Here is a 24,952-nt window from a genome sequence, read left to right as displayed (position 1 = left end):
ACTTCTCACTTGTCTCTTCCAAATTGCTTGCTGAATCTGTAAAGTGTCTTTCAGTGATTTGTGTGCAAGAATCCCCAAGTCCTTTGAACACTAGCACCTTTCAATCCCATGCCATTTAAAAAGATATTACATCTTTCTAGACCTTACGATTTTCATATTCTATTCTATCATCTATCATTCCATTTACCTTCCTTGTCTGTTCACTTTCCTGGTCTATATCCCCTAAAGATGCTCTGCACCTACCCCATACCTAGCTCAAATTATCATCAGCAAACATGAATATGTTACGCTTGATCGCCTCATCCCAGTCACCGATATAGGTTTTGAACAGCTGGGGTCCCAGCACCAATTCTCATGGTAACCTACTGGTCACACCCTCCCAACCAAATAATTATCAATCCCAATCTGCTTCTGTCTGTTAATTAATCATCAATCCATGCCGTTAAGTTAGCTCCAATATTATCCTTTCTAATTTTGTTTAATAATTTCTTATGTGACTCTTTCAGAAAGTCCAAACACACCACATCAACTGTCTTGCCCTTATCTGTTGTACGTTATAACTTAAAATACGCTGATAGATTGTTAAGTATGATTTTCCTTTCAGAGATCCATATTCAATCTGCCTGACTATTATTGTTATCCAAGTGCTCTGTTCTTTCATAAGAGCTTCCAGAATTTCGCCTACAATAGTGGGAATGGCAGAGTAGACTAAATGGGCCGAATGGCCGAATTTGGCTCCTATGACATGAACTTATGAATAATATCCTTAAGACAATAGGAAATAGACAACAGGTGCCCTTCAAGCCAGCACCACCATTCAATGTGATCATGGCTGATCATCCACAATCAGTACCCCTTTCCTGCCTTCTCCCCATATCCACTGACTCCGTATTTTCAAGAGCCCCTATCTAGCTCTCTCTTAAAAATATCCAGAGAACCGGCCTCCACCGCCCTCTGAGGCATAGAATTCTACAGACCCACAACTCTCTGTCTGAAAAAGTGTTTCCTCATCTCTGTTCTAAATGGCTTACCCCTTATTCTTAAACTTTGACCCCTGGATCTGGACTCCCCCAACATGGGGAACATGCTTCCTGCCTCTAATGTGCCTTAATAATCTTACATGTTTCAATAAGATACCCTCTCATCCTTCTAAATTCCAGAGTATACAAGCCCAGCAGCTCCATTCACTCAGCATATGACAGTCTCGCCATCCCGGGAATTAACCTTTTCAACTTACGCTGCACTCCCTCAACAGCAAGAATGTCTTTCTTCAAATTTGGAGACTAAAATTTGGATGATCAGCCATGATCACATTGAATGGCAGTGCTGGCTCGAAGGTCCGAATGCCCTACTCCTGCACCTATTGTCTAAAACTGCACAGAATACTCCAGGTGTGGTCTCACCAGGGCCCTGTAAACTGCAGAAGGACCTCTTTGCTCCGATACTCAACTCCTCTTGTTATGAAGGACAACATGCCATTCGCTTTCTTCACTACCTGCTGTACCTGCAGGCTTACTTTCATGCACTGATGAACAAGGACCCCCCAGATCCTGTTGTACTTCCCCTTTACCCAACTTGACACCATTTAGATAATAATCTTCCTTCCTGTTTTTGCCACCATAGTGGATACTATCACATTTATCCACATTAAACGACATCTGCCATGCATCTGCCCACTCACCTAACCTGCCCAAGTCACCCTGCATTCGCATAGCATCCTCCTCACAGTTCACATTGCCACCCAGCTTTGTGTCATCTGCAAATTTGCAAATTTGCTAATTTACATAGACCTTTCACACCTCAAGACCTCAGTAACACTTCACAGTCAATAATTCCATGTTGTAATAAAGGAAATGTAATGAGCCTGTCCCACCTACGCAACTTTTTCACCGGCTACCGGCACCCGTCATAGGTCGTTGCAGGTCGGCAAATATTTTCAGCATGTTGAAAATTCAGCAGCGACCAGAAAGACGCTACGACTCTTTGGGCGACTGAGGAGACTACACACGACCATACAAGCGACATGTCGTTGGGTGAAGCCTGTATAGTCGTGAGTAGTCGCCCAAAGAGTTGTACCTTGTTCTGATCGCCGATCGATTTTCAACATGTTGAAATATTTCAACGACCTTTATCGACCTATGACGGGTAACGGCAGTCGCCGAAAAAGTTGTGTAAGTGGGACAGGCCCATTAATCTCTGGCAATAGACAATAGACAATAGGTGCAGGAGTAGGCCATTCGGCCCTTTCAAGCCAGCACCGCCATTCAATGTGATCATGGCTGATCATCCGCAATCAGTACCCCATTCCTGCCTTCTCTCCATATCCCTTAACTCCACTATCTGGACAGCAATAATTGTCTTTAATTCTTGCCCCCTTCCTCATTCCCCAACTTCATGATGTGATATTACAATGTACAATGCACAGCCTAGATTTTACCAAGAAGATAAAAAATGAAATATTGTTACTATCCGTTAGCAAAGCAATAATGTTTTGTCAGATAGTTTATTATGAAGACAGTAACCCATTATACTTAAACATGCTCGCATTTATTTAGAGCGGGCTTGAATACAAAAACAGGGATGTAATTTTGAGGTTCTATCAGGCGCTGGTCAGGCTGCATTTGGAATATTGTGAGCAATTTTGGGCACCATATCTGAGGAAGGATGTGCTGGCTCTGGAGAGGGTTCAGTGGAGGTTTACAAGAATGTTCCCAGGAATGAGTAGTTTAATAAAGAACTGCAGATGCTGTAAAAATCGATGGTGGACAAAAAGCTGGAGAAGGTACTCGACCCAAAACGTCACCCATTCATTCGCTCCATAGATGCTGCCTCACCCGCTGAATTTCTCCTGCTTTTTGTCTACCAGGAATGAGTAGGTTATCATATGAAGAGCGTTTGACAACACTGGGTCTGTACTTGCTGGGGTTTAGAAGAATGAGGGAGGACCTTATTGAAATGTACAGAATAATGAAATATTTGGATAGTGGGCATGGAGAGGATGTTTCCACTAGTGGGAGAGTCTATGACTAGAGGTTATAGCCTCAGAATTAAAGAATGTTCTTTTAGGAAAGAGATTAGGAGGAATTGTTTTAGTCAGAGGGTGGTGCATCTTTGGAACTCTTTGCCACAGAAGGCTGTGGAGGCCGTCAGTGGATATATTTAAGGCAGATATAGATAGATTCTTGATTAGTACGGGTGTCAGCGGTCATGCGGGAAGGCAGGAGAATGGGTTAGGAGGGAGAGATAGATCAGCCATGATTGAATGGTGAAGTAAACTTGATGGGCCGAATGGCCTCATTCTGCTTCTTTTACTTATGATCTTATGATCCCAGCAAAAGAAATACAAGCCCAAGATATCATAAAGACATGAAGTGCCAAGTTACCTCATCAAAGTCCGCTATTATTTCATTTAGCAATCGTAAACATTCTACTCCTTGGTTATTCATTTCAGTTTGGGAATAGAAGTCTGCAAATCCTGGGATTGAGGCAAACATCACAGCCACAGATTCATAAGACTGCGAATAAAGCTCCTGGTGCAAAAAGAACAATAATGGAAATAAAGTTCATGAGCAATCAATTACCGAGTTACAGTTTATTTCTCATAATTTATAGTTTTTGGTGTGTAAAAGAATGCCAATCAATAACCTGAATCAAGCAAAATGGAGGTTCAATGTGTAGGAAAGAACTGCAGATGTTGGTTTAAATCGAAGATGAGACAAAATGCTGGAGTAACTCAGCGGGACAGGCAGCATCTCTGGAGAGAAGGAATGGGTGACGTTTCAGGTCAAGACATAGAAGAATTTTGAGGAAGGGTCTCAACCCGAAACGTCACCCATTCCTTCTCTCCCGAAATGCTGCCTGTCCGGTTGAGTTACTCCAGCATTTTGTGTCTTAACATGGAGAATCAAAATCTGTTTGAATCTCCATGTTTCTTGATTCAATGAATTGTATTAATTTGAATTCATTTGAGCTTACCAACTATTAAGTAAGAGTAAATAAATTTGTCTGTGGATTATTCCTCATCTTGAAAGCAAGAAACGTGGAATTATGATTGTGATTGTGTGCCTCTTGTGTGATTACTGCCTCCAAAACTTCCATTGAAAACCAATGAAGAATCACACATCAGTGATATATGAACTTCAGGAAATTAACCATTTTTACTGAGCATATACCTTTTCCAAATATGACTTAATTGATGTATGAAGTGAACTCAGTTCACTTTCCATTTCAAAGATTGATGAACTGAAGGTCATTAATACCCTGAAAGGACATGTCGTTGTTAAGTTAGAAAAGGTGCAGAGAACATTTACAAGGATGTTGCCATGACTCGAGGTCCTGAGCTATGGGGAGGGGTTGAGCACGCTAGGTATTTATTCCTTGGAGCATGGAGGATAAGGGGTGATCTTATAGAGGTGAACAAGATCAGGAGAGGAATAGATAGGGTAAATGCACAGAATCTTTTACACAGAATAGGGGCAATGTTTTTACACAAAGAGTGGTTGGTATTTGGGGTTTCGGAGGAGGTAGTTGAGGTAGGTACAATTGCAACGTTTAAGAAACATTTAGACAGGTACATGGATGGGATAGGGTGAGGGGATAGAATATGGGCCAATTGTAGGCAGGTGGGACTAGTGTAGATGGGGCATGTTGGCTGGTGTAGGCAAGTTGGGTCATATGGCCTGTATCCATGCTCTATGACTCTCGGACTCTATGACTTCCATTTCCAGCTCACCAACCTGGAACAGTGCACTCTCCTGCAGCCAAGTATTCATCCCAACTGCTAGAATCAGACATTTGTGAAGAGAATTAGCAGCCTGGGAAGTTAACTGTCTCAATTATGAATGTGAAACATTTCTACTTCTCACAAATAAATAATTTACCTTCTTTGGGTTACCTTTTACTTTCCTGATATGTTTACTAGGCACAGTGACTATGGCAAATGGTCTGACCAATAGACTATTGAAAGGCAATAAATATAAATGTTGTATGAATTTGTGAAGTTCCCTTCTAATTCCAGTAGAAATCTTGAATATCCTTGATTAAAGGAATATGTTGGCAGACGGGAAGCGTGACAGGAAGCACATGGATATAATTTTAACTCTATTACATGGATTTATTTGAAAGAGGGGTTTAACATAATCAACAATATTTATTTAATAATAATAATAATCTTATTTATATAGCACATTTTTAGTCAACTTGCATTGACCCCAAAGTGCTTCACATAATTACATTACATTTTACACACAGGCAAAGGTGGGTGAAGTGTCTTGCCCCAAGGACACAACGACAGTATGCACTCCAAGCGGGATTCGAACCGGCGACCTTCCGGTCGCCAGCCGAACACTTAGCCCATTGCGCCATCTGTCGTCCCAATCCCAATCTGGATTTAAGATGGTTAATCCAGTATTGATATGCATTATTATAGTTGATAACAAGGGAAGTGATCGCAATAGGCAAACTATGATTGTCCATTCATTATATGAAGGCAAACACAAAAGACTGCTGTTGGGTCAAAACGGTGGTAATGGATTAAATCAGTTGTAAATGTATTGTAATGTAATGTACTTACATCATTGTCTCTTTCCTTTTCCAAGAAATGACGTGCCACATGACTTGGCAGAATATTTCGGAGCATATTTTCATTATGTTCTCGAAGCTCCTTCATTTCATTAACTTCCTCTTTTGCTTGAACACGCCAAAGGAAGTCCAGTCTCGCTGTGTATTCCAACTAAGGAGATATTAAAAATAATATAATTATTTTGGTTTTCTTCTTGAAAAATATTAATTTCCTCATGTCTTTATCCAATGTATTTAATTCATCTATCCTACAAATCTATACATAGAGAGCATAATGCTATTTTGTTCCTTTCCTTACATTTTATATTATTCAGATTAATATTTTACAAATTTCTATGATGCTGGTGTCACTTAAAGAAATGTTTGAATTATGAATATTGCAGTATAAAAACTCAATTACTTGTGTTTCTGCTTAAATTTACAGCTGAATTTACATCTACAGTTGACAAGTTGATACTACAGTTACCCACACTGACCTTTCTGTCCTAGCCTCCTCCATTGTGAGAGTGAGGCCAAATGCAAATTGGAGGAACAGTATCTCATATTTTGCTTGGGCAGCTTGCAAGATTGGTTAGAATCTTGATTTCTCTAACTTCAAGTAAGCCTTGCATTCCCTCTCTCTCCATCCCTCTCCCACCCAAGTTGTACCAGCTTCAAAATCGTCTTGTTGAGCCTCATTGTCTGTACTTGGTCTCACATCGGACACAGCTAACAATTGTCTTTTTCCTTTACCATCGTTACTTTTTTGCATATCTTTCATTTATTTGTTCTATATCTCTCTCATTCACCGTCTATTTCTCTCGTTTCCCTTTCCCCTGACTCTCAGTCTGAAGAAGGGTCTCGACCCGAAACATCACTTATTCCTTTTCTCCAAAGGTGCTGTCTGACCCGCTAAGTTACTCCAGCTTTTTGTGTCTATCTACAGCTAATAACGCTGTTTGATCCAAACTTTGGAATATGGGACACACCGACATATTCATCATGCAAAAATGTTGCTATGAAATTGATTCATAGATAATGATTAGAGTCATGGATGTGAAATTCAACACACAATGTGAACCACTCAGAAAGCAAATCTTAACAAACCCTGTTAAACGGTACTCAATTACATGCAGGCTTATTAGAGATTGTGATGGAGGAAAGGGCATCACATAGAATGTGGCTGACAGCTGCACATGAACACCTTGGACAAATATTGAGAGAACATTGGCTCTTCTTGTTGCATATAAAGCTGTACCAGTAGTAGATCCAAAGAGCCAACATTGTCTGAAGACCAACCCAAAATGTCAACTGTCCATTTCCCTCCACAGATGTTGCCTGACCCCTTGAGTTCCTCCAACACTTTTATTTTACTCAAGATTCCAGTATCTACAGTGTCTGGCTTTGTCATTGTATATATGCTTCACATGCCCAAAAGTATAAAACACAATACATGGCATGAGTGACTATGTAACCACTCTTACCGTATTGTGACGAATTGATATGGATCCAATTTAATGTTTGCTTTTATGGGCTATAAATGTCTATCATTCTTCAAAAACTGCATTACACATGTACTTCTTGTTATAGGTATTCAGTCCATTAATTATTTTATATATTTATCTTCTTTCTCTCTTACCTCTACATTTTTCTCCTGTTAAAAAAGGATGAATAGATTTGTCAGAGTATATCCTGTGGGTTGAAAAGAAATTCTGTCTTTCACTTACAAGTGTGAAAACAATTAATTGCGATGTGCTGAGATAATGCCTTTCAGTAGGTGTTATTGGGTCATGAGCAAACATATTAATGACAGTGAATATAAATATTCACCTATGCTCTATTACAATGTTAAAGTGGAATTGCCTGGTTTAGAAGGAGGTGGAACTGGTGCTAAATACCAAGTGGAAATGTAATTTAAGGAACCACATGATAGTCCCAGATATGATGATCTGGGATATGAAAATATTAGTTAAAATATTAGTTAATTAGTTCACAAGACACAGGAGCAGTATTAGGCCATTCGGCCTATCAAGTCTACTCCACCATTCATTCATGGCTGATCTACTTTTCCCTCACAGCCTCATTCTCCTGCCTTCTTCCCGTAACCTTTGGCACCCTTATGAATTAACAACCTATCAATCTCTGCTTTAAAAATACCCAATGACGGCCTCCACAGCCTTTTGTGGCAATAAATTCCAAAGATTCACCAGCCTCTGGCTAAATAAATTCTCCCTCGTCTTCATTTTGAAGGTACATCCTGTTATTCTGAGGCTCTGCCCACTGGATCTAGGCCAGTGGTTCTTAACCTGGGGGTCATTTGGTGCTTTGCCGGGGATCATGAAGGGGACACAAATAACATATCAATTTGTTGAGCCCATGTTTAGGAACCTAACAAAGGTACATACCACATACAGTATTTTGTTCGCGTATGCGCATACTGGTGCCAAAAGGGTTAAGAACCACTGATTCTAGGCTTTTCCATGACAGGACATATCCTTTCTATGTCCACTCTAATCAGGTCAATGAGATTATTTTTTATTTTTCTAAAATTCGAGAGAGTTTGTCTGATTTATTTTCAAGTGACAAACCCTCAATTCCTCACCTCAATTCAGTGATCATTTGTTACATTAACTCAATCACAGGTATATCTTTCCCTTTCTGGCCGGGTCACCAAACCAACACACAATAGTCCAGGTGCAGTGTCACAGGGGCCCAATATAAATGGGGCAAGTTGCCTCCAATGTTTTCAAGAGTTAAATTTAGCTCTTTGGGCTAAAGGAATCAAGGGATATGGGGAAAAAGCAGGAACGGGGTACGGATTTTAGATGATCAGCCATGATTATATTGAATGGTGGTGCTGGCTCGAAGGGCCGAATGGCCTACTCCGAATGGCCTACACTTTTCTATGTTTATATGTTTCTAATTTGCCCTCAAAACCTCTTGCAATAAATACTATTGCTTATTGTTTCCTAATTGCTCCCACAATTTGTGCAGTTATCAGCCACAACCAGATTAAGATTATCAGCAACAGATCGTTCAGTCTTTCGCACCAGCCTGCAGGTGGGGAGCAGTGTGTAGAGTAGGGAAAGAGGAACCAAGGAGAACACCAACACTTCTCAATCTCCCATTATTTAGAAAAAATAGATTTCTATTTTGCAGAGGAACGGAAGATGCTGTTTAGACTCTTTTCAGTCTGAAGGTTTCTGACCCGAATCGTCATCTATTCTTTTTTATCCAATGCTGCCTGACCCATCGAGTTACTCCGGCATTTTATATCTATCTTTTCTATTGAGTTTGGTGAGCACACATACACATTGCATTTCACATGTCATGTCCTTGGCCATTGAGTTCCACTGTCTGCAGACTCATGGCGTCTTTGTGCATCCTCCTCATAATCCATACCACTGCCCTATCTTGTATCATCAGCAAATTTGGATATATTTTACTTTACCCCCTCAACCAAGTCACTATTATAGATTGTAGAAAGTTGAGACCAAGCATTATTTCCTCCTTAGATAAGTCATGAAGAAAATTATCATTATGAATGAAATAAATTATTAAATTAATCTTGCAATCATTGTAATTGTGCAGACAGTGAATATATAAAGCTTGAAATTACCTGTTGTCCATGATAAAATACAGCCAAAAGGAACATTGCCATGAGCAGCAAGGAGGTTTCCTTCGTGCCTAAGAAGTCTCTGCTACAAAAGAACAAATAGGTACATCTCTTTTTAAACAACATACTTGAGAAATATAATTGTCATCATCACTGTTATACATTTCATATTTTTGATAGTAAGAATTTCCACACTAAATGCAGTTTACAACAAAAGATACCAGCAAAGTTTAAGCTTTGAGATTCACATTGAAGGAAGTTTCTCCAGTCTCCTGTTTTACTTTCGACTTTCGACTTTAGAGATACAGCATGGAAACAGGCCCTTTGGCCCACAGAATCCATGTCAACCAGAGATCACCCCGTACACTAGCACTATGCTACACACTAGGAACAATTTTCAGAAGTTAATTAACCTACAAACGTTTTTGGAATGTGGGAGGAAACTGGAGCACCCGCAGAAAACCCACACAGACACAGGGAGAATGCACAAATTCCATACAGACAACACCCGAAGTCAGGATCGAACCCGGGTCTCTGGCACTGCAAGGCAGCAATTCTACCGCTGTGCTACTGTGCTACCGAATGTAATTCCATGGAGGCTGGCAGGAAAGTAGGAGAGAACTGTTTGCTTAAAGTGAAATGGTAATTAAAGGGTGACTCCGAAGTTTATTCTTTCATATGGGAGTAGCAGGGGCAAAAAGTCTCAATGTGCCTTAAAATCTGTTCCTGGCCCTGTTATATCTATGGAGGACCATCAAGCTCCAAGATAAATGGGGCCAGGTCAGGTAAACATAATTACAAAGGTTGTGAGGTGATGGGTTTTGACCACCAATTCTTTACAAGTTAATTTCTATGCTGCCGTTTCACTAACGTGCAAAAACTCTTTCAAGAATAAATCAAAGAAGTCTGCCCACTATTGCTGGAGGCTGGGGCAATTTGGGGGTTTGTGCATATGCATCACCCATGAGTGACTGGTGAAGATGTGTGATATGTGGAGTCAGACTAGCAGCAGCCTGCCTGCCCACTTGAAGATTGGCCAGCCAATTGTAGCATGCAAAGGGTAGGATATCCATGTTCTTCACAGACAGGTTCAGACCCAGAATAATCAGATGATAGTGCTGATTTATCTAAATTATCCCTTTCTGCTTTTATTTTCATTGTAATGAAATATTTGTAATAAACATATTTTTAATAAGTTTATTATTTATAATAAATAAATCTTTACATATAATTAGAAAACTGTTTAGTTTCATTTAGTTTTGTTTAGAGATACAGCACAGAAAAAGGTCCTTCGGCCCACTGATTCCGCACCGACCAGCGATTCCCGCACACTAACGCTATCCTACACACACTAGGGACAATTTACAATTTTACCTGTCAATTAACCTACATAACTATATGTCTGTCGAGTGTGGGAAGAAAATGGAGCTTCCGGAGAAAACCGAGAGCGTACAAACCCCATTCAGCCAGCATCCGTGGTCAGTATTGAACCCGGGTCTCTGTCGCTGTAAGGCAGCAACTCTACCGCTGCACCACCATGCCGCCCCAGTTGTATATCAGTCATATTATATGTTATTGTTTTTTGAAGCTTTTTTTTTATCACTTGGGGCAGTGTTTTTAATGGGAAAATAAATTCCATGGGAGAGAAACATACATTATCTGCATAATTGTGGACGGCTCAATTGTAATCAAGTACAGTCTTTCCGCTGACTGGATAGCATGCAACAAAAAGCTTTTCACTGTACCTTGGTACATGTGACAATAAACTAAACTAAACTAGTGCTAGATAATTATTCCACGAATTGAACCAAAATCCAGGATAAAAGTGCAATTGGTGACTGGTCCCATTGCAAGTACTTTATGTCAGGAAGACAAACCAAGTATTCTTCTTCTAGATCTTTAAAACATCATGAATGTCTCTTCTGCACCATGTTATGTAAAAAAATCAAGAACTTGAAAGTCCACATGATCTATTTCTGTGCTGAATATCCCCAAATTAGCTGGAGCTTTTTTGTTTTAAGTTATATGTTTTCATTTGGTAGGGACTGTGATTTTCTACAATTCTATTCCTTCTTTCTCCACTCCCTGAACTTGATACCTATGTATTTTAAAGTATGACATGTTTGCTACCAATATCATTGTAGCTGGGAGATAGAGACACGTCATATATCACCTTAAAATTCCCCTCTAGGCTTTCCTCTAATGGGACCTTGGAACCATATGGAACTCAGGCATGCACTGAGATCCGTACTACGAACTGATGGGAGTTAGATTTGAGTCTAGTCCATTCTTGCTCCTGGATATTAAGCATCATTGCAACAGAACTCAAAATAAAACTACCACACTGTCACTTCTAAGTAATGCAATTGGCATTGAATGTAAAAGAACATAAACACTTACTCTCCACTGTGATGGAAGTTGTCATATCTAACAAAGAGCGAGCTGTAGATGGTTTCAGTCAGCAGTGAGTAAACTGCAATCATTATCAGTAAAACAGCAAGTTTCAAGATGGAATTCAGACGGAGAAACACTGCACAGGTCACCATCGCTAGCACTCCAGTAAACACAAAATACTAGACAGATAACACACAAGGGTTACGTTAGAGCTTCAACTCGCAACAGAAAGTACTTCAGATATTCGGTAAAATTATTATCGTACATTTAAGAACTAAATTACTTTATTAAATGCTCTAGTGTTTCTTGGAGTTCCCTCCTTTTAGGTCTTAAATAAACCACAGTACTCTCTATCACTTTACACTCACAGTGGCAATATATTTAACCTTCATGAGATGCATTAGTTACCCTGGGTACCAATTTGCTCCCATTCAATCTCATTTCTGGACTTGTTCCCTATCTATACCATGGTAGATAATGGAGTGGATGTACGGAGGGATCATGGCATCAGCTTTCATTATCTATGACTCCGAATGATAACACACCAATCCATTATTCACCATGCTGCCAGTCAAGCAGTACAAGCTATAAATAGTCTACATTTTGCATCTTATTTATTTTCATCAGTGGCTGTAAAAAGTTTGTTTAACTCCTAAAACAGAAAAATAAATCTGAGGCTTGGGCTGCAGTACAGGTGCACAACCTTTTATCCGAAGTTCCAAATAACGAAAACCTCCGAATAGCGACATTTTTTCAGTCCTTGAAGAAAGGTCCTTGAAAACGTTCACCGAGGGCAGCCCGCAGAGGTGACAGCGGAACCTCCGGTCGGTCCTCGAAGAAAGGGGAACTAAATCCCCATTCATAAAATAGAAGGTGAGGGTATATTGCGCGAGGGTTAATAATTGACAATCTGCTGCTGCCTGCCCGCTGAGTTAAAAAGTTCCCACGGTAGACTCACGATACACAGTGTATCGTGAGCCTTGCATGAGAACTTTTTAACTCAGCGGGCAGGCAGCAGCAAATTGTCGCTCCCTTAAGTCTCACCCCACCTACACCCCTCTGCTTCCCGGCCATGTGTGTGACCCCTTCCCTCCCCTCTCCAGCTCCCCGCCCATTGCACCGGCGCGGGGGCTTTGCACTGTCTTCACGTCGGAGCTAGGGCCAGTCACCAGAGACGTCAGGACCAACGGGACACGGACCCCCAGGCCCACTGCAAGCACGGAGATCCCAGAGACCCACAGCCAGCAGCAGCCCAGCCCCGTTCCAATTCCAGAGGAACACACTCCCCGTAGGGACCGAAGCTGATGGTGTGCAAGGTGCGTCTTGGTCTTGAGGTTGCGGATGAGGGGGCGCAGCTCGGGCTGTGACGTCTCCGGCCACCCCCCCCTGTACAGGAGCTGAGACTGGGAACTGTGGGGTTGTTTGCCGTTGCAGAGGGAGGGGGCAAGGGCGGTACAGTTCCCAGTCTCAGCTGCAGTCCAGGGGGGTGACCGGAGACGTCAGGACCAACGGGACACCGACTGCAAGCACGGAGATCCCAGAGACTCACAGCCAGCAGCAACTCTAGCCCAGCCCCGCTCCAACTCCAGAGGAACCCGGGTTGCGGATGAGGGGGCGCAGCTCGGGCTGTGGGCGAACTGCCACTTGTCGCTGTAGCGGCGCATCGGGGAGCGGGTTCCTGTTGGTCCTGACGTCTCCGGCCGTCCCCCTGGACAGGAGCTGAGAGATGTCAGGACCACCAGAAGCCGCTCACCGATGCGCTGCTACAGCGACAAGTGGCAGTTCGCCCACAGCCCGAGCTGCGCCCCCTCATCGGGACACCGACCCCCAGGCCCACTGCAAGCACGGAGATCCCAGAGACTCACAGCCAGCAACAACTCTAGCCCAGCCCCGCTCCAACTCCAGAGGAACCCGGGTTGCGGATGAGGGGGCGCAGCTCGGGCTGTGGGCGAACTGCCACTTGTCGCCGTAGCGGCCCATCGGGGAGCGGATTCCTCTGGAGTTGGAGGGACAGGGAGACACAGCGGCTTTTGAGAATGGTGGGCAATCACTTCCAAAGTTCTGCCCACACAGTCAGTACACCTCTCCTACACTTGTCTCCCGCACTAAGATCATCTCGCAGAGAATGATCCCAGCCTAACCCTCCCTATTCTCTCCTATTCTGCAAGAAAAAACTACTCAAACTCGCGATCGAGTAACTGCCGGAATCGAGGCGCAAACTCGCGACCTTGTTGATATGAGCCGAGCACTCTACCACTGCGCCAGCCGTTAAAATCTACGCTAAAAATCTTCCATTCCGAAAGCCGAAAAATTCTGAATTACGAAAAGTGTCTGGTCCCAAGGCTTTCGGATAAAAGGTTGTGCACCTGTACTGAGATTTCCATTACCTCATTCTAGACACACTGAGTAGAGCTTCTAAAATTAATGCGCTTCTGTTTATCGCCTAAATTTAGTTTTCCTTCTTCTTTCTGAAGATTTTTCTCCCTATTTTAAAGCTTTGAGAAGCTATGGTATCTTGGATTATGACACCAACTATGGGTGTGTTCTCCAAATGACTAGCGTCTGAAATCACGTGCCATATGGTTATCACAACGACATTCCTGGACAATGTTTCCAAGTTAGTTAATAACTCACTCTTCTAGTGTGAGTAATGTACATGACACCAGAAGAAAATACCAAATTGGCATTACATTACAGAGAGAATTAAAATCCTTTGAGAAGTATTAATTCACTGACATTTATCTAAAGGAATGAAACAATATGAAACTAAATACTGCTTTTCTTGATTCCAGGTTATTCCAAAATACAATTCAATGCATTCAGTGTTCCATTACATCTGTCACGTGACAATCTAACGTATCCTCGGGAAGTTTAATAGCATCTCATACTTTATGTTTTACCTGCTCCTGGTCCCTTCTCTGTTCTCCTTGTCCTATGTTATCATTCATAGAACATACAACAGTACAGCACAATCTACTAAATATTTCCCTAGTTAAGACAAGCTCTACACCCCAGGAATTGATCGGGTGAACCTTATATGCACCATTCTATTAGAGGGATACCAAAACTGTGTGCCGTTCACTGCATTCAACCTTTCACTTCTGTAGCAAGGCTTCCCAGGTTTGTACCATCGCATTTGGAATGGCAATTGCTGTAAAGTGTTTTTTTTCCTCTGCATTACAGGATCTAAATTACATTATTTTTGACAGATCTAAATTTCCAGTCATTACTGCAATCAAGGTAGGTATTGTACATTGCAAAGTCCAACAGATGAGTGAATCTGACAAATGACCAATTAATCTGATTAAATATTTCTGGAGCCCCATTAATGTGGCAAACATCCCAAGAAGTTTCCAATGAGCACTGCAGGAACAATTTTATACTGAACTATACTGGACTAGTGTGAACGGGTGATCGATGTTCGGTATGGACTCGGTGGGCTGAAGGGCCTGTTCCCATGCTGTATCTCTAAAACTACAACTAAAACACACACAGAGATACCAGTGTCAGAGACCTGGGTTTGATCAAGAGCTTAGTTCGAGAGCGAGGTTGTAAACAGCTTCAGAAAAGAGGACAGAGATGGAAAGGCGCAATGCTTTGTGCGAGGTGGGAAAGTGTTGGGGGTTAGGGAAATTTCAGAACTTGGACTGTAAGCATCTGAAACCTTTCCAATGACTGGTAGTGATGAAAATTGGCGTTATATAAGATACATGAATTGCCAAAGTGTGGCGATCCTTCAGATTTGATGATAAAAAATTGACTGATTTGTTGTTCTACCACATGGCAGAAGGGTTTTAATTATTGCACCGATTAAATCAACAACAAAAAACAGTATTTCCTTGGCACTGTAGAATATTATCAGATTAAGTCACATGCTCCTGGCAATAATGGACCTCAAACCCAAAAAACCTTTTTGGTGGAATTGGTACACGAGTTATTTCTAGAAAACGCTGCACTGACATCAGTGATATTATTACACTGCAGGCTTATAAAGGAGCAGAATGTTAGGACATTGCTCTGGAAGACAAAAATGCCATGTCATGGTTGATGTAGTTACCTATTAATAATTTAGTGCTAAGTTAGCATTGCTGACGGAACCGTTGATCAATTATATGAATTGCATTGTTTTCCCTGCGACATCTGCACTCAGGACTGAATGGACTTTGCCCATATAAATCTTAAGTTAATGGATTTATTTAAATTATCACAAGAGTTGCTGCAGCAGTGACCTTAGGACAGAATTTGTCTCACAGTCATTAGTAACTAGTATTAGAAGAGACCTTTACCTTTTTTATATTGTGCATTAATGTGTCCTGGAGGTGTGAGAAAATGGCACATTAATAACATTGCCTTTATTAAATTTAATACGTTTCTGTTGTGTCTCCCTACTGATCCTCACAAGTGCAATTTGTTTCAGGTTCTGAGATGATAAAGTAATCTCCTTGTTTTGAAAAATAAATGTAATCAGTAAACAAATGTAAAATTAAGATTAGTGAAATAATTGATAATTTCAATATAATTGATAGGTTCAATTGGCTTTGAATGTTGGAGCCTGGAAATAATGATATTATAGGATTGCTCTAACAGCTACAATTCCTTGTCCATTATTTCAACGGAAGCATTAACAAATTAATTTAAAATGGGTTAATACCTCATTAAAACAAAGGAGAAGAATGTTAAGTCAATGCTTTAAGCTCAAAGTAATTTCCAGGCTTATCTAAATTTAAATATTCTATTTAAAAGGACTAATTAATTAGACGTTCAGTTTAGTTTTTTTAGTTTAGAGATACAGCTTGGAAACAGGACCTTTGGCCCTCTGAGACCGCGCTGACCAGTGATTCTTGCACACTTACACTATCCTACACACATGAAGGACAATTTACAATTACACCAAACCAATTAGCCTACAAACCTGTACGTCTTTGGAGTGTGGGAGAAAACTGGAGATCCCAGAGAAAACCCACACAGGTCACAGGGAGAGTGTAAAAACTCTGTACAGACAAGCACCTGTAGTCGGGATCAAACCCAGGTCTCTGACACTGTAAGTCAGCAACTCTACCATTGCGCCACCGTGCCACCCCATCTTTTTAAGGCAGAGATAGACAAATTCTTGATTAGAATGGGTGTCAAGGGTTTTGGGGAGAAGGCAGAAAAATGGGATTAGGAGGCTGAGATCAGCCATGATTGAATGGCGAAGTAGACTCATGGGCCGAATGGGCTAATTCTACTCCTACAACGTGAACTTGTAAAATTCAGGGTAGAGATGCATGTGGTAGTATAGGTGTATTAGCTGATTGTGGCACCATTTGAATCATTCAACTAGCTCTGTAGGATGCTGTTAACTGTTCATTATAACGTAGCATGTAGAATTGCACAGCACAGGCACAGGCCCTTTAACCCAAAATGTCTGTGCCGAACATGATGCCGAGTTAATCTAATCTTCTCTGCCTGCACGAGATCCATATCCCTCCATTCCCTGCTTATCAATGAGCCCATCTAAAAGCCTCTTAAATGCCCCCATTGTATCTAACTGCACCACCAGCACATTCCAGGCACCCACCACTCTCTGTGTAAAAGGTTTGCCCACAAATCTACATTAAACTTTGCCCCTCTCACCTTGAAAAAAGGATCGCACCACCTACCCTATCTATGCCGCTCATAATTTTATATACTTCTACCAGGTCTCCCCTCAACCTCTGATGTTCCGAGAAAACAATTCAAGTTTGTTCAACTTCTCCTAATAGCTAATATCCTCTAATCCAGGCATTTTGTTAAACCTCTTCTGCACCCTCTCCAAAGCCGCCACATTCTTCCTGTAATGGGGTGACCAGACTGCACATAATACACCAAATGCAGCGTAACTAAAGTCCTATAAACTGCGATATGACTTCCTGCCTCATACTCAATGTCCTGACTGACGAAGGCAAGCAGACCATATGCCACCTTCATCACTCTATCTAATTGCAGTGCCACCTTCAAGGAGCTAAGGACTTGGACCCCAATGTTCCTTCTGATTAGTATAGGTGTCAGAGGTTATGGGGAGAAGGTCGGAGAATGGGATTAGGAGGGAGAGATAGATCAGCCATGATTGAATGGTGGCGTAGACTTGATGGGCCGAATGGCCTAATTCTACTACAATCACTTATGACAACAGACAATAGATAAGAGACAATAGACAATAGGTGCAGGAGTAGGCCATTCGGCCCTTCGAGCCAACACCCCCATTCACTGTGATCATGGCTGATCATCCTCACTCAGTACCCCATTCCTGCCTTTACCCCATATCCCTTGACTCCACTATCTTTAAGAGTTCTATCCAACTATCTCTTGAAAGCATACAGAGAATTGGCCTCCACTGCTTTCTGAGGCAGAGAATTCCACAGATTCACAACCCTCTGTGTGAAAAAAGTTTTTCCTCATCTCTGTTCTAAATGACTTACCCCCTTAAACTGTGGCCTCTGGTTCTGGACTCCCCCAACATCACGAACATGTTTCCTGTGTTTAGCGCGACCTTATGAACATCAATTCTGCTAAGGGTTACATCCTCTGAATCCAATCATGAATTCCCTCCCTTTTCCTTGAGCGGTCATTTCTTCTCCCTAGTTATCCTCTTGTTTTTTTTTTATGTAAGTATAAAAAGCCGTGGTACTTTCTTAATCCTACTTATCAATTATATTGCATGGCCCTCTTTGGCCCTTCTAATTGCCTGCATGAGTTCTTTCCCACTTGCTTTATATTCCTTAAATGTCCTGTTCATTTTTCTAAAACTTACATACATTTCCTTTTTCTTTCTGACCAAATTTAAGACCTCACACTATGTTTAAATTTAAGAAACTCATCCTTCTAGCTGTAAGAGTGTGATTTAAATTGAGCTGGTGATTCAATCCAATTGTCAATAAGTCAATAGGTTTTAGTCTAAATCACGCTTTGGTTTAGCTTTCTTCCTAGAACCATGACAACTTATCATTATACCACTTCTTACACGGCTCCTACTTTTACAAAATTGGCTTAATTCCCTTTAACCCAATGTCCCGGCAAATTGCTTCATCTTCAACCTTCCATTTCTCTCTCAAAAGTACTTGAAAGTGTTGCTGACTCACAAATCTATGCCTGATTTTCTCAACATGCTTGATCCTTTCAATGCATTTTACCTCTGCCACAAAATAAAACTGCTCAATACATAAATTCCATTCTCTGTGACTAGCCAGGGACCAGCATTATCCCTCCTTGTCTTTCCCAATCTTTGATATAATGAACCATTCTCCGATGTGTGTGTGCTGTTGTTCAGCTCAGTGGCAATATTCAATTGGTTCCTCTCCATTCACAGCCAGGAAATTGTCCACAACATTTTCTCTTCTCAGCTTGCAGTGAAGTCCCCAAAGGATCTATCCCAGATCGTCTTCTGTTCTTTGTGCACCTGCAGATTCCATGATATCTGCTGAAGATATGGAGCCAAGTCCCATATTATACCTATGATTCCTTACTCCACTTTAACGCCACTTCTCTTGCTGCCTCCAACACTTTTGAATAAACACCCAAATTCAGAGAGATGCAATTTCTTTCAGTCAAATGTGCGAAGGCTCTATACCATTATACTTCATTCCTATTATAAACCACATGACACCAACTCCAATCAATTTCCACTCACCCTTTCACGGTGAATTTAATCACGTGTGACTTTGGAGTATCCTATATGAAAATCTGATCTTGAGGATAATTGTATAGGGGTTAAATAGTGTTTGTGGTGGTGTGAGAGAAGAAATGGACAAGTTGGGATATGGGATAGAATCGGGCAGGTGGAGAAAAATCAGTCATTGTGGAGCTCAAAATAATTAACATATAGAGCTCAGTCCTACTCTTCAGTCATAAAATAATTTCCCTTTGAATGACTGTAAAGATGCAGGCACACAGTCTCCTTAAAATATGTTAGTGTGTGACCTGGATCCTGACAGTAGGTTGTTAGGCTGAGCCAACAAACATAGAAACTAGCTGCAGGAGTAGGCCATTCGGCCCTTCATGCCAGCACCTCCATGGCTGATCATCCTCATGGCTGATCATCCAAAATCAGTATCCCGTTCCTGCTTTTTCCTCATATCCCTTGATTGCTTTAGCTAAATGTAACTCTCTCTTGAAAACATTCAGTGAATTGGCCTCCACTGCCTTCTTTTGCAGAGAATTCCACAGATTTACAACACTCTGGATGAAAAGGTTTTTCCTCATCTCAGTCCTAAATGGCCTACCCCTTATTTTTAAACTGTGACCCCTGGTTCTGGACTCCCCCAACATCATGAACATTTTTCCTTCATCTAGCCTGTCCAATCCATGAATAATTTTATATGTTACTATAAGATTCCCTCTCACCCTAAATGTCAGTGAATACAAGCCCAGTCGTCCCACCATCCTGGGAACTAACCTGGTGAACCTAGGCTGCACTCCCACAATAGCAAGAATGTCCTTCCTCAAATTAGGAGGCCAAAACTGCACACAATACTCCAGCTGTGGTCTCACCGGGGCCCTGTACAACTGCAGTAGGACTTCCTTGCTCCAATACTCAAATCCTCTCAGTATTTGCTTTCTTCACTGCCTGGTGTACCTGTATGCTTACTTTGAGTGACTGATATACAAGGACACCCATGTATCATTGCACCTCCCCTTTTCCTAATCTGACACCATTCAGATAATAATCTGCCATCTTGTTCTTGCCACCAAAGTGAATAACCTCACATTTATCCACATTATACTGCATCTGCCATGTCTCTGCCTACTCACCCAACCTATCCAAGTCACCCTGCAACCTCATAGCATCCTCCTCGCAGCTCACACTGCCAATCAGCTTTGTGTCATCCGCAAACCTGGAGGTGTTACATTTAATTCCCTCGTCTAAATCGCTAATATATTGTAAATAACTGGGGTCCCAGCACTGAGCCTTGCGGTACCCCAACTATTCACTGCCTGCCATTCTGAAAAGGACCTGTTAATTCCTACTCTTTGCTTCCTGTCTGCCAACCAGTTCTCTATCCATGTCAATACCCCACCCCCAATACTATGTGGTCTAATTTTGCACATTAATCTCTTGTGTACAACCTCTACTAAAAATTGATTTTGTTCTTGCAACTATTAATTTACATGCAGAAGTGACAGAGGGACATTCATTAGAGCTGCCTCCATTTGAACTGGAAGAACTAGAAAGTTATATTAAAAAAATATATATTTGCATGCAATCCAAATCCATTCCTGTATGGAGATTGAAACTATTACTCTACATTTCTCCAGATCAGGCCTTAAATACACCTTTTTGCTCAAGTTAGTATCACCCTTAGTAACATCGTCTCACGGTATTCCTCCTGACATTGTGTTGATTTATGTTTGACAACACTTCTATGAAACATATTGGAATTTTTTTTTGTTGATAATCAAGTTACTGTGATTGTTATCACAGCCATATATGTTCCATTTTTTTTATTTCTGCTCAGTCCCCCTTCCTCCCACCCAGCATCAGGCTAGGATTATCTTAATCCTCAACTTCCACCCTACTGGCCCACATTCAACAAATCATTCATCACATTTTTTTCAAAATCTCCAATGAGATGTAACCATTATGGCATCATAGATAGACATGGTCTTGCAGGCTACCCTTCAACCGCCAGGACATTGAGTATAGACATTGGGATGTTATGTTACAGTTATGTAAGGCATTGGTGAGGCCACACTTGTAATATTGCATTCAGATTTAGTAACTCTGCTTTAGGAAAGATGCCTATAAGCTGGAAAGAGTGCAGACAACATTTTTTAAGGACATTAGCAGGACTCAAGGGCCTAGGTTATAGGGAGAGGTTGGGTAGGTCAGGACTTTATTCCTTGTAGTGTAGGAGACCGAGGGATGATCTCACAGTGGCGTACATTATCATGAGGGGTATAGATAGGGTGAATGCACAATTGTTTTCCCAGGGTAGTGGAATCAAGAATTAGAGGCCATAGGTATAAAGTGAGTGGAGGAAAGATCTGAAAGCAATCTGAGCAGCAATCTGAGGGGCAACTTTTAACCAAGGATGATAGGTAAATGGAACACACTGTCAGAAGAAGTAGTACAGGCAGGTAAAATAACAAAGTTTAAAATACAATTGGGCACATATATATGGATAGGAAAAGTTTAGAGGGATATTGGTCAACCATGGGCAAATGTAACCAGCGTAGATCTTGTTCAACATGGATGAGTTGGGCCAAGGGAACTGTTTCCTTGCTGTATGGCTTGATGTCTATGAAATTGGATCCAGTTTCTCCTCTTTCACCATTCCCTTTGGGATGGATCCTTTTGAGATACTCTGGTCTGCTTTCCATCAATACATGCTTCACACTCTCAAAGCAGCTCCCTATGCAACACGTATCTATCAACCTCGTCCCTGCCACCAAGGCTCCCAAACCTTCTTGCTAGGTGAAACAGTGACTTCTTCCTATTGATTACTGCATTGGCTGCTCATGATGTGTGGAAGCAAAAAGTATATTAGATAATCACACTGAAGATTGCTTGTGTTCAGCCTGCAAGGCTGACCCTGAGATTCCAACTTGCTGATGGTTTAATAATCCTTCCAATTTCAACTCTGACCTCCTTGTAAGTGACCTCCTCCCACTTCAATTAAGATTCAGGAACGGGCCTAGTTTTGTGATTTAGCAGTTTAGATCTGACCTTCTGATTCATCATCCAATACAATAATGTAGGCTCTGCGGCCATGTCAACTGTGTATCTAATCTGAAGATAGAGACACAAAATGCTGGAGTAACTCAGCGGGCCATTCAGCATCTCTGGATAGAATGAATGGGTGATGTTTTGGGTCAAGACCCTTCTTCAGACACTGAAGAAAGGTCTCGACCCGAAACATCACCCATTCTTTCTTTCCAGAGAAGCTTCCAATTCACCCAATTCTTTAAAAGATATCTATATGACTGAACAGTGTTTTTTCAAAAGGTGGGTGACTTTTCGGGTCGAGACCCTTCTTCAGTCTCTGAAGAAAAGTCTTGACCCGAAACATCACCCATTCTTTCTTTCCAGAGATGCTGCCTGTTCCGCTGAGTTACTCCAGCATTTTGTGTCCATCTTCGGTGTAAACCAGTATCTGCAGTTCCTTCCTCCACATACTGTGTATATATTCTTCATGTTTTAATATTCTTCTGATGATATTGGAAGAGCATGTGTCACTTACTATTTAGCACCTCCCCCTGACCTATTTTTATGTTACGCATGACCCTCTTTCAGCTGACGTCACCTCATTTGCGTCATCCAATCTGTTCTGGCTTCTGTCATTCGTTCTCTCCTCCTCCTGCTTCTCTAATTTTCCTCTACTTTGTTCTCTTCACCTCTCGTTGCCTACAATTTTAAAATTTATTTTGTATCCAATTCCGTGAAAGGTCATCAATTTGACCCATCAATTCTATTTCTCTCTCTCTAGCAACGCAGGGTATTTCCAACATCTCCTGTTTCTATTTCAGATTTCAAGCATCTGCAGTATTTTATGTTGCAACATTGGCAGACAACAACTTAGACTAAATGTTCAATCCCCTATCATCAACATAACCCACCTCGTTAGGTTCAAAAACACTATTCAGAGAAAGCTATTAATTCTCAAGCAATGGATACTTTCATTTATTTACCCAAGAAAAGCCTGCTACTAGAGTATTTTTTTTTCTGCCTGAATGAGCAAACGGCTCAGGTGTGTGATGTTTTACAATAATAATGCATAGTCAGCCTGTTAAGATTGATCAGAAAGAGCTCAGGCACACTTAGAAGATTAAATTAAAGACAGGCATGCTGATAAGAGAGTGTTTAAGTACCTCAGGATAGAAGCATATATCTGTACACATGGCAGTGGTGTTGAACGTTTGGTTCTTATCATTTGTAGATTTATCAGAGTCACACCAAAACTGAAAAAGAAGCTCAAACGTTAGATGGAATATATATTTAATTCTTATATTAGTCAAAATCACATTCAAGGTAATTTTGAAATTGATATGATTTAAATGGACAGGGAACAAGCAGAGTGAAAGCAGTCCTTTCAGACTAAGACCACACCAAATATTGGGTCCCTGGTTACATTAATTGTATACTTTATTCTCCCCACATTTCCATAAACTCGCTCTGGATTCTATCATTTATCTTCTAACTGGTGGCAATTTGCAGCAGTCAATTAGCCCAGTGGTTCCCAACCTTTTTTAGCTCATGGCCCCCTTGGGATCTTTTATTTTTTCTGTGCCCCCCCCCCGACATTATTAGTGGAAAAAAAGTACTTCAATATTATAATACCTTCCATAATAATATCAGTGTCTATTAATTGCACATATATTCTCTTTTATTCTATTCCACAAACATCAAATATATTTCAACTACATAATTTAAATTTATTAGAACTGAAATTTAGGAGGCAACAGGGTGGTAGCTCTGTGGCCCCCTTCATTGAACCTGTGGCCCCGTAAACCTCAAAACATTTCTGTGGGCCCCCTGAAATTTGCCATGGCCCAGGTTGGGAATCACTGAATTAGCCTACCAACCCACATCCATGGGATCTGGGAGGAAACTGTACAAAATCCATGTTCACAGGGAGAACCTGTAAACTGCACACACACACAAGCACGTGCACACACAACACAACACAACACACACACACACACACAGAGCACTGGGGAGGGGAGGATTGAACCTGGACCATTGGAACTGTGAATCAGCAGGTCTGCTTGCTGCGCTGCTGTGCCGCCCACAAAGTAATATCAAAATGTGTCTTTCAAAAATAAGCTGCACGTATGCAATTTAATGCATCATTCACCGAATCATAGAATTGTTACAGCTTGGGATTAGGTCATTCATCACACTGATCCCCGATAGCTCTTTGCAAGCACAATCCTGTCTGGCACACAACCCAACTCCTACCCTGTGGCTTTGTCATTTTTTTCTCTTTAAGTGTTGTATGAATTAAATATTATCTGTCTATACTTAATGATTTTTCATGTCAGCCAAACATCTAAAGCAATTGTCTTCAACCTCTATTTTTTTTTTAAATTATAGATTATTAGATAATTGGGAATAAAGGCACCATCTATTTCCCAATCTATCAGAGTACATTGCATAATGATTCCTAAATAAACATTGGGAAGCAGGGTTGGCAAAACATAAGAACGATAGCTATGCTGGATATTTCCTCAGAATAGCTTCATCTATGCAATTCTCTGTTAACCATATAACAATTACAGCACGGAAACAGGCCATCTCGGCCCTACAAGTCCGTGCCGAACAACTTTTTTTCCCCTTAGTCCCACCTGCCTGCACTCATACCATAACCCTCCATTCCCTTCTCATCCATATGCCTATCCAATTTATTTTTAAATTATACCAATGAA

General features: G+C 41.2%; 1 protein-coding gene across 2 annotated transcripts in view; it reads right to left on the bottom strand.

Moving 5' to 3' along the window:
* The window catches only part of adcy8 (adenylate cyclase 8 (brain)), a 120,041-nt gene that overhangs the window by 10,371 nt on the left and 84,718 nt on the right, over window positions 1-24,952 (bottom strand). For both annotated transcript variants that reach the window (XM_055634162.1, XM_055634163.1), the window contains 5 exons: window positions 23,396-23,485; window positions 11,576-11,748; window positions 9,179-9,260; window positions 5,573-5,731; window positions 3,384-3,530 (listed from right to left, as the gene is read on the bottom strand). In XM_055634162.1, the coding sequence (XP_055490137.1) occupies window positions 3,384-3,530; window positions 5,573-5,731; window positions 9,179-9,260; window positions 11,576-11,748; window positions 23,396-23,485 (651 nt within the window). The remainder of the gene's footprint in view (window positions 1-3,383; window positions 3,531-5,572; window positions 5,732-9,178; window positions 9,261-11,575; window positions 11,749-23,395; window positions 23,486-24,952) is intronic.

This window comes from Leucoraja erinacea, chromosome 4, assembly GCF_028641065.1.
Source record: "Leucoraja erinacea ecotype New England chromosome 4, Leri_hhj_1, whole genome shotgun sequence".
NCBI classification, from domain to species: domain Eukaryota; kingdom Metazoa; phylum Chordata; class Chondrichthyes; order Rajiformes; family Rajidae; genus Leucoraja; species Leucoraja erinaceus.
The sequence above is the reverse complement of the archived record's forward strand: the minus strand, read 5'-3'. Positions and strand labels throughout refer to the sequence as shown.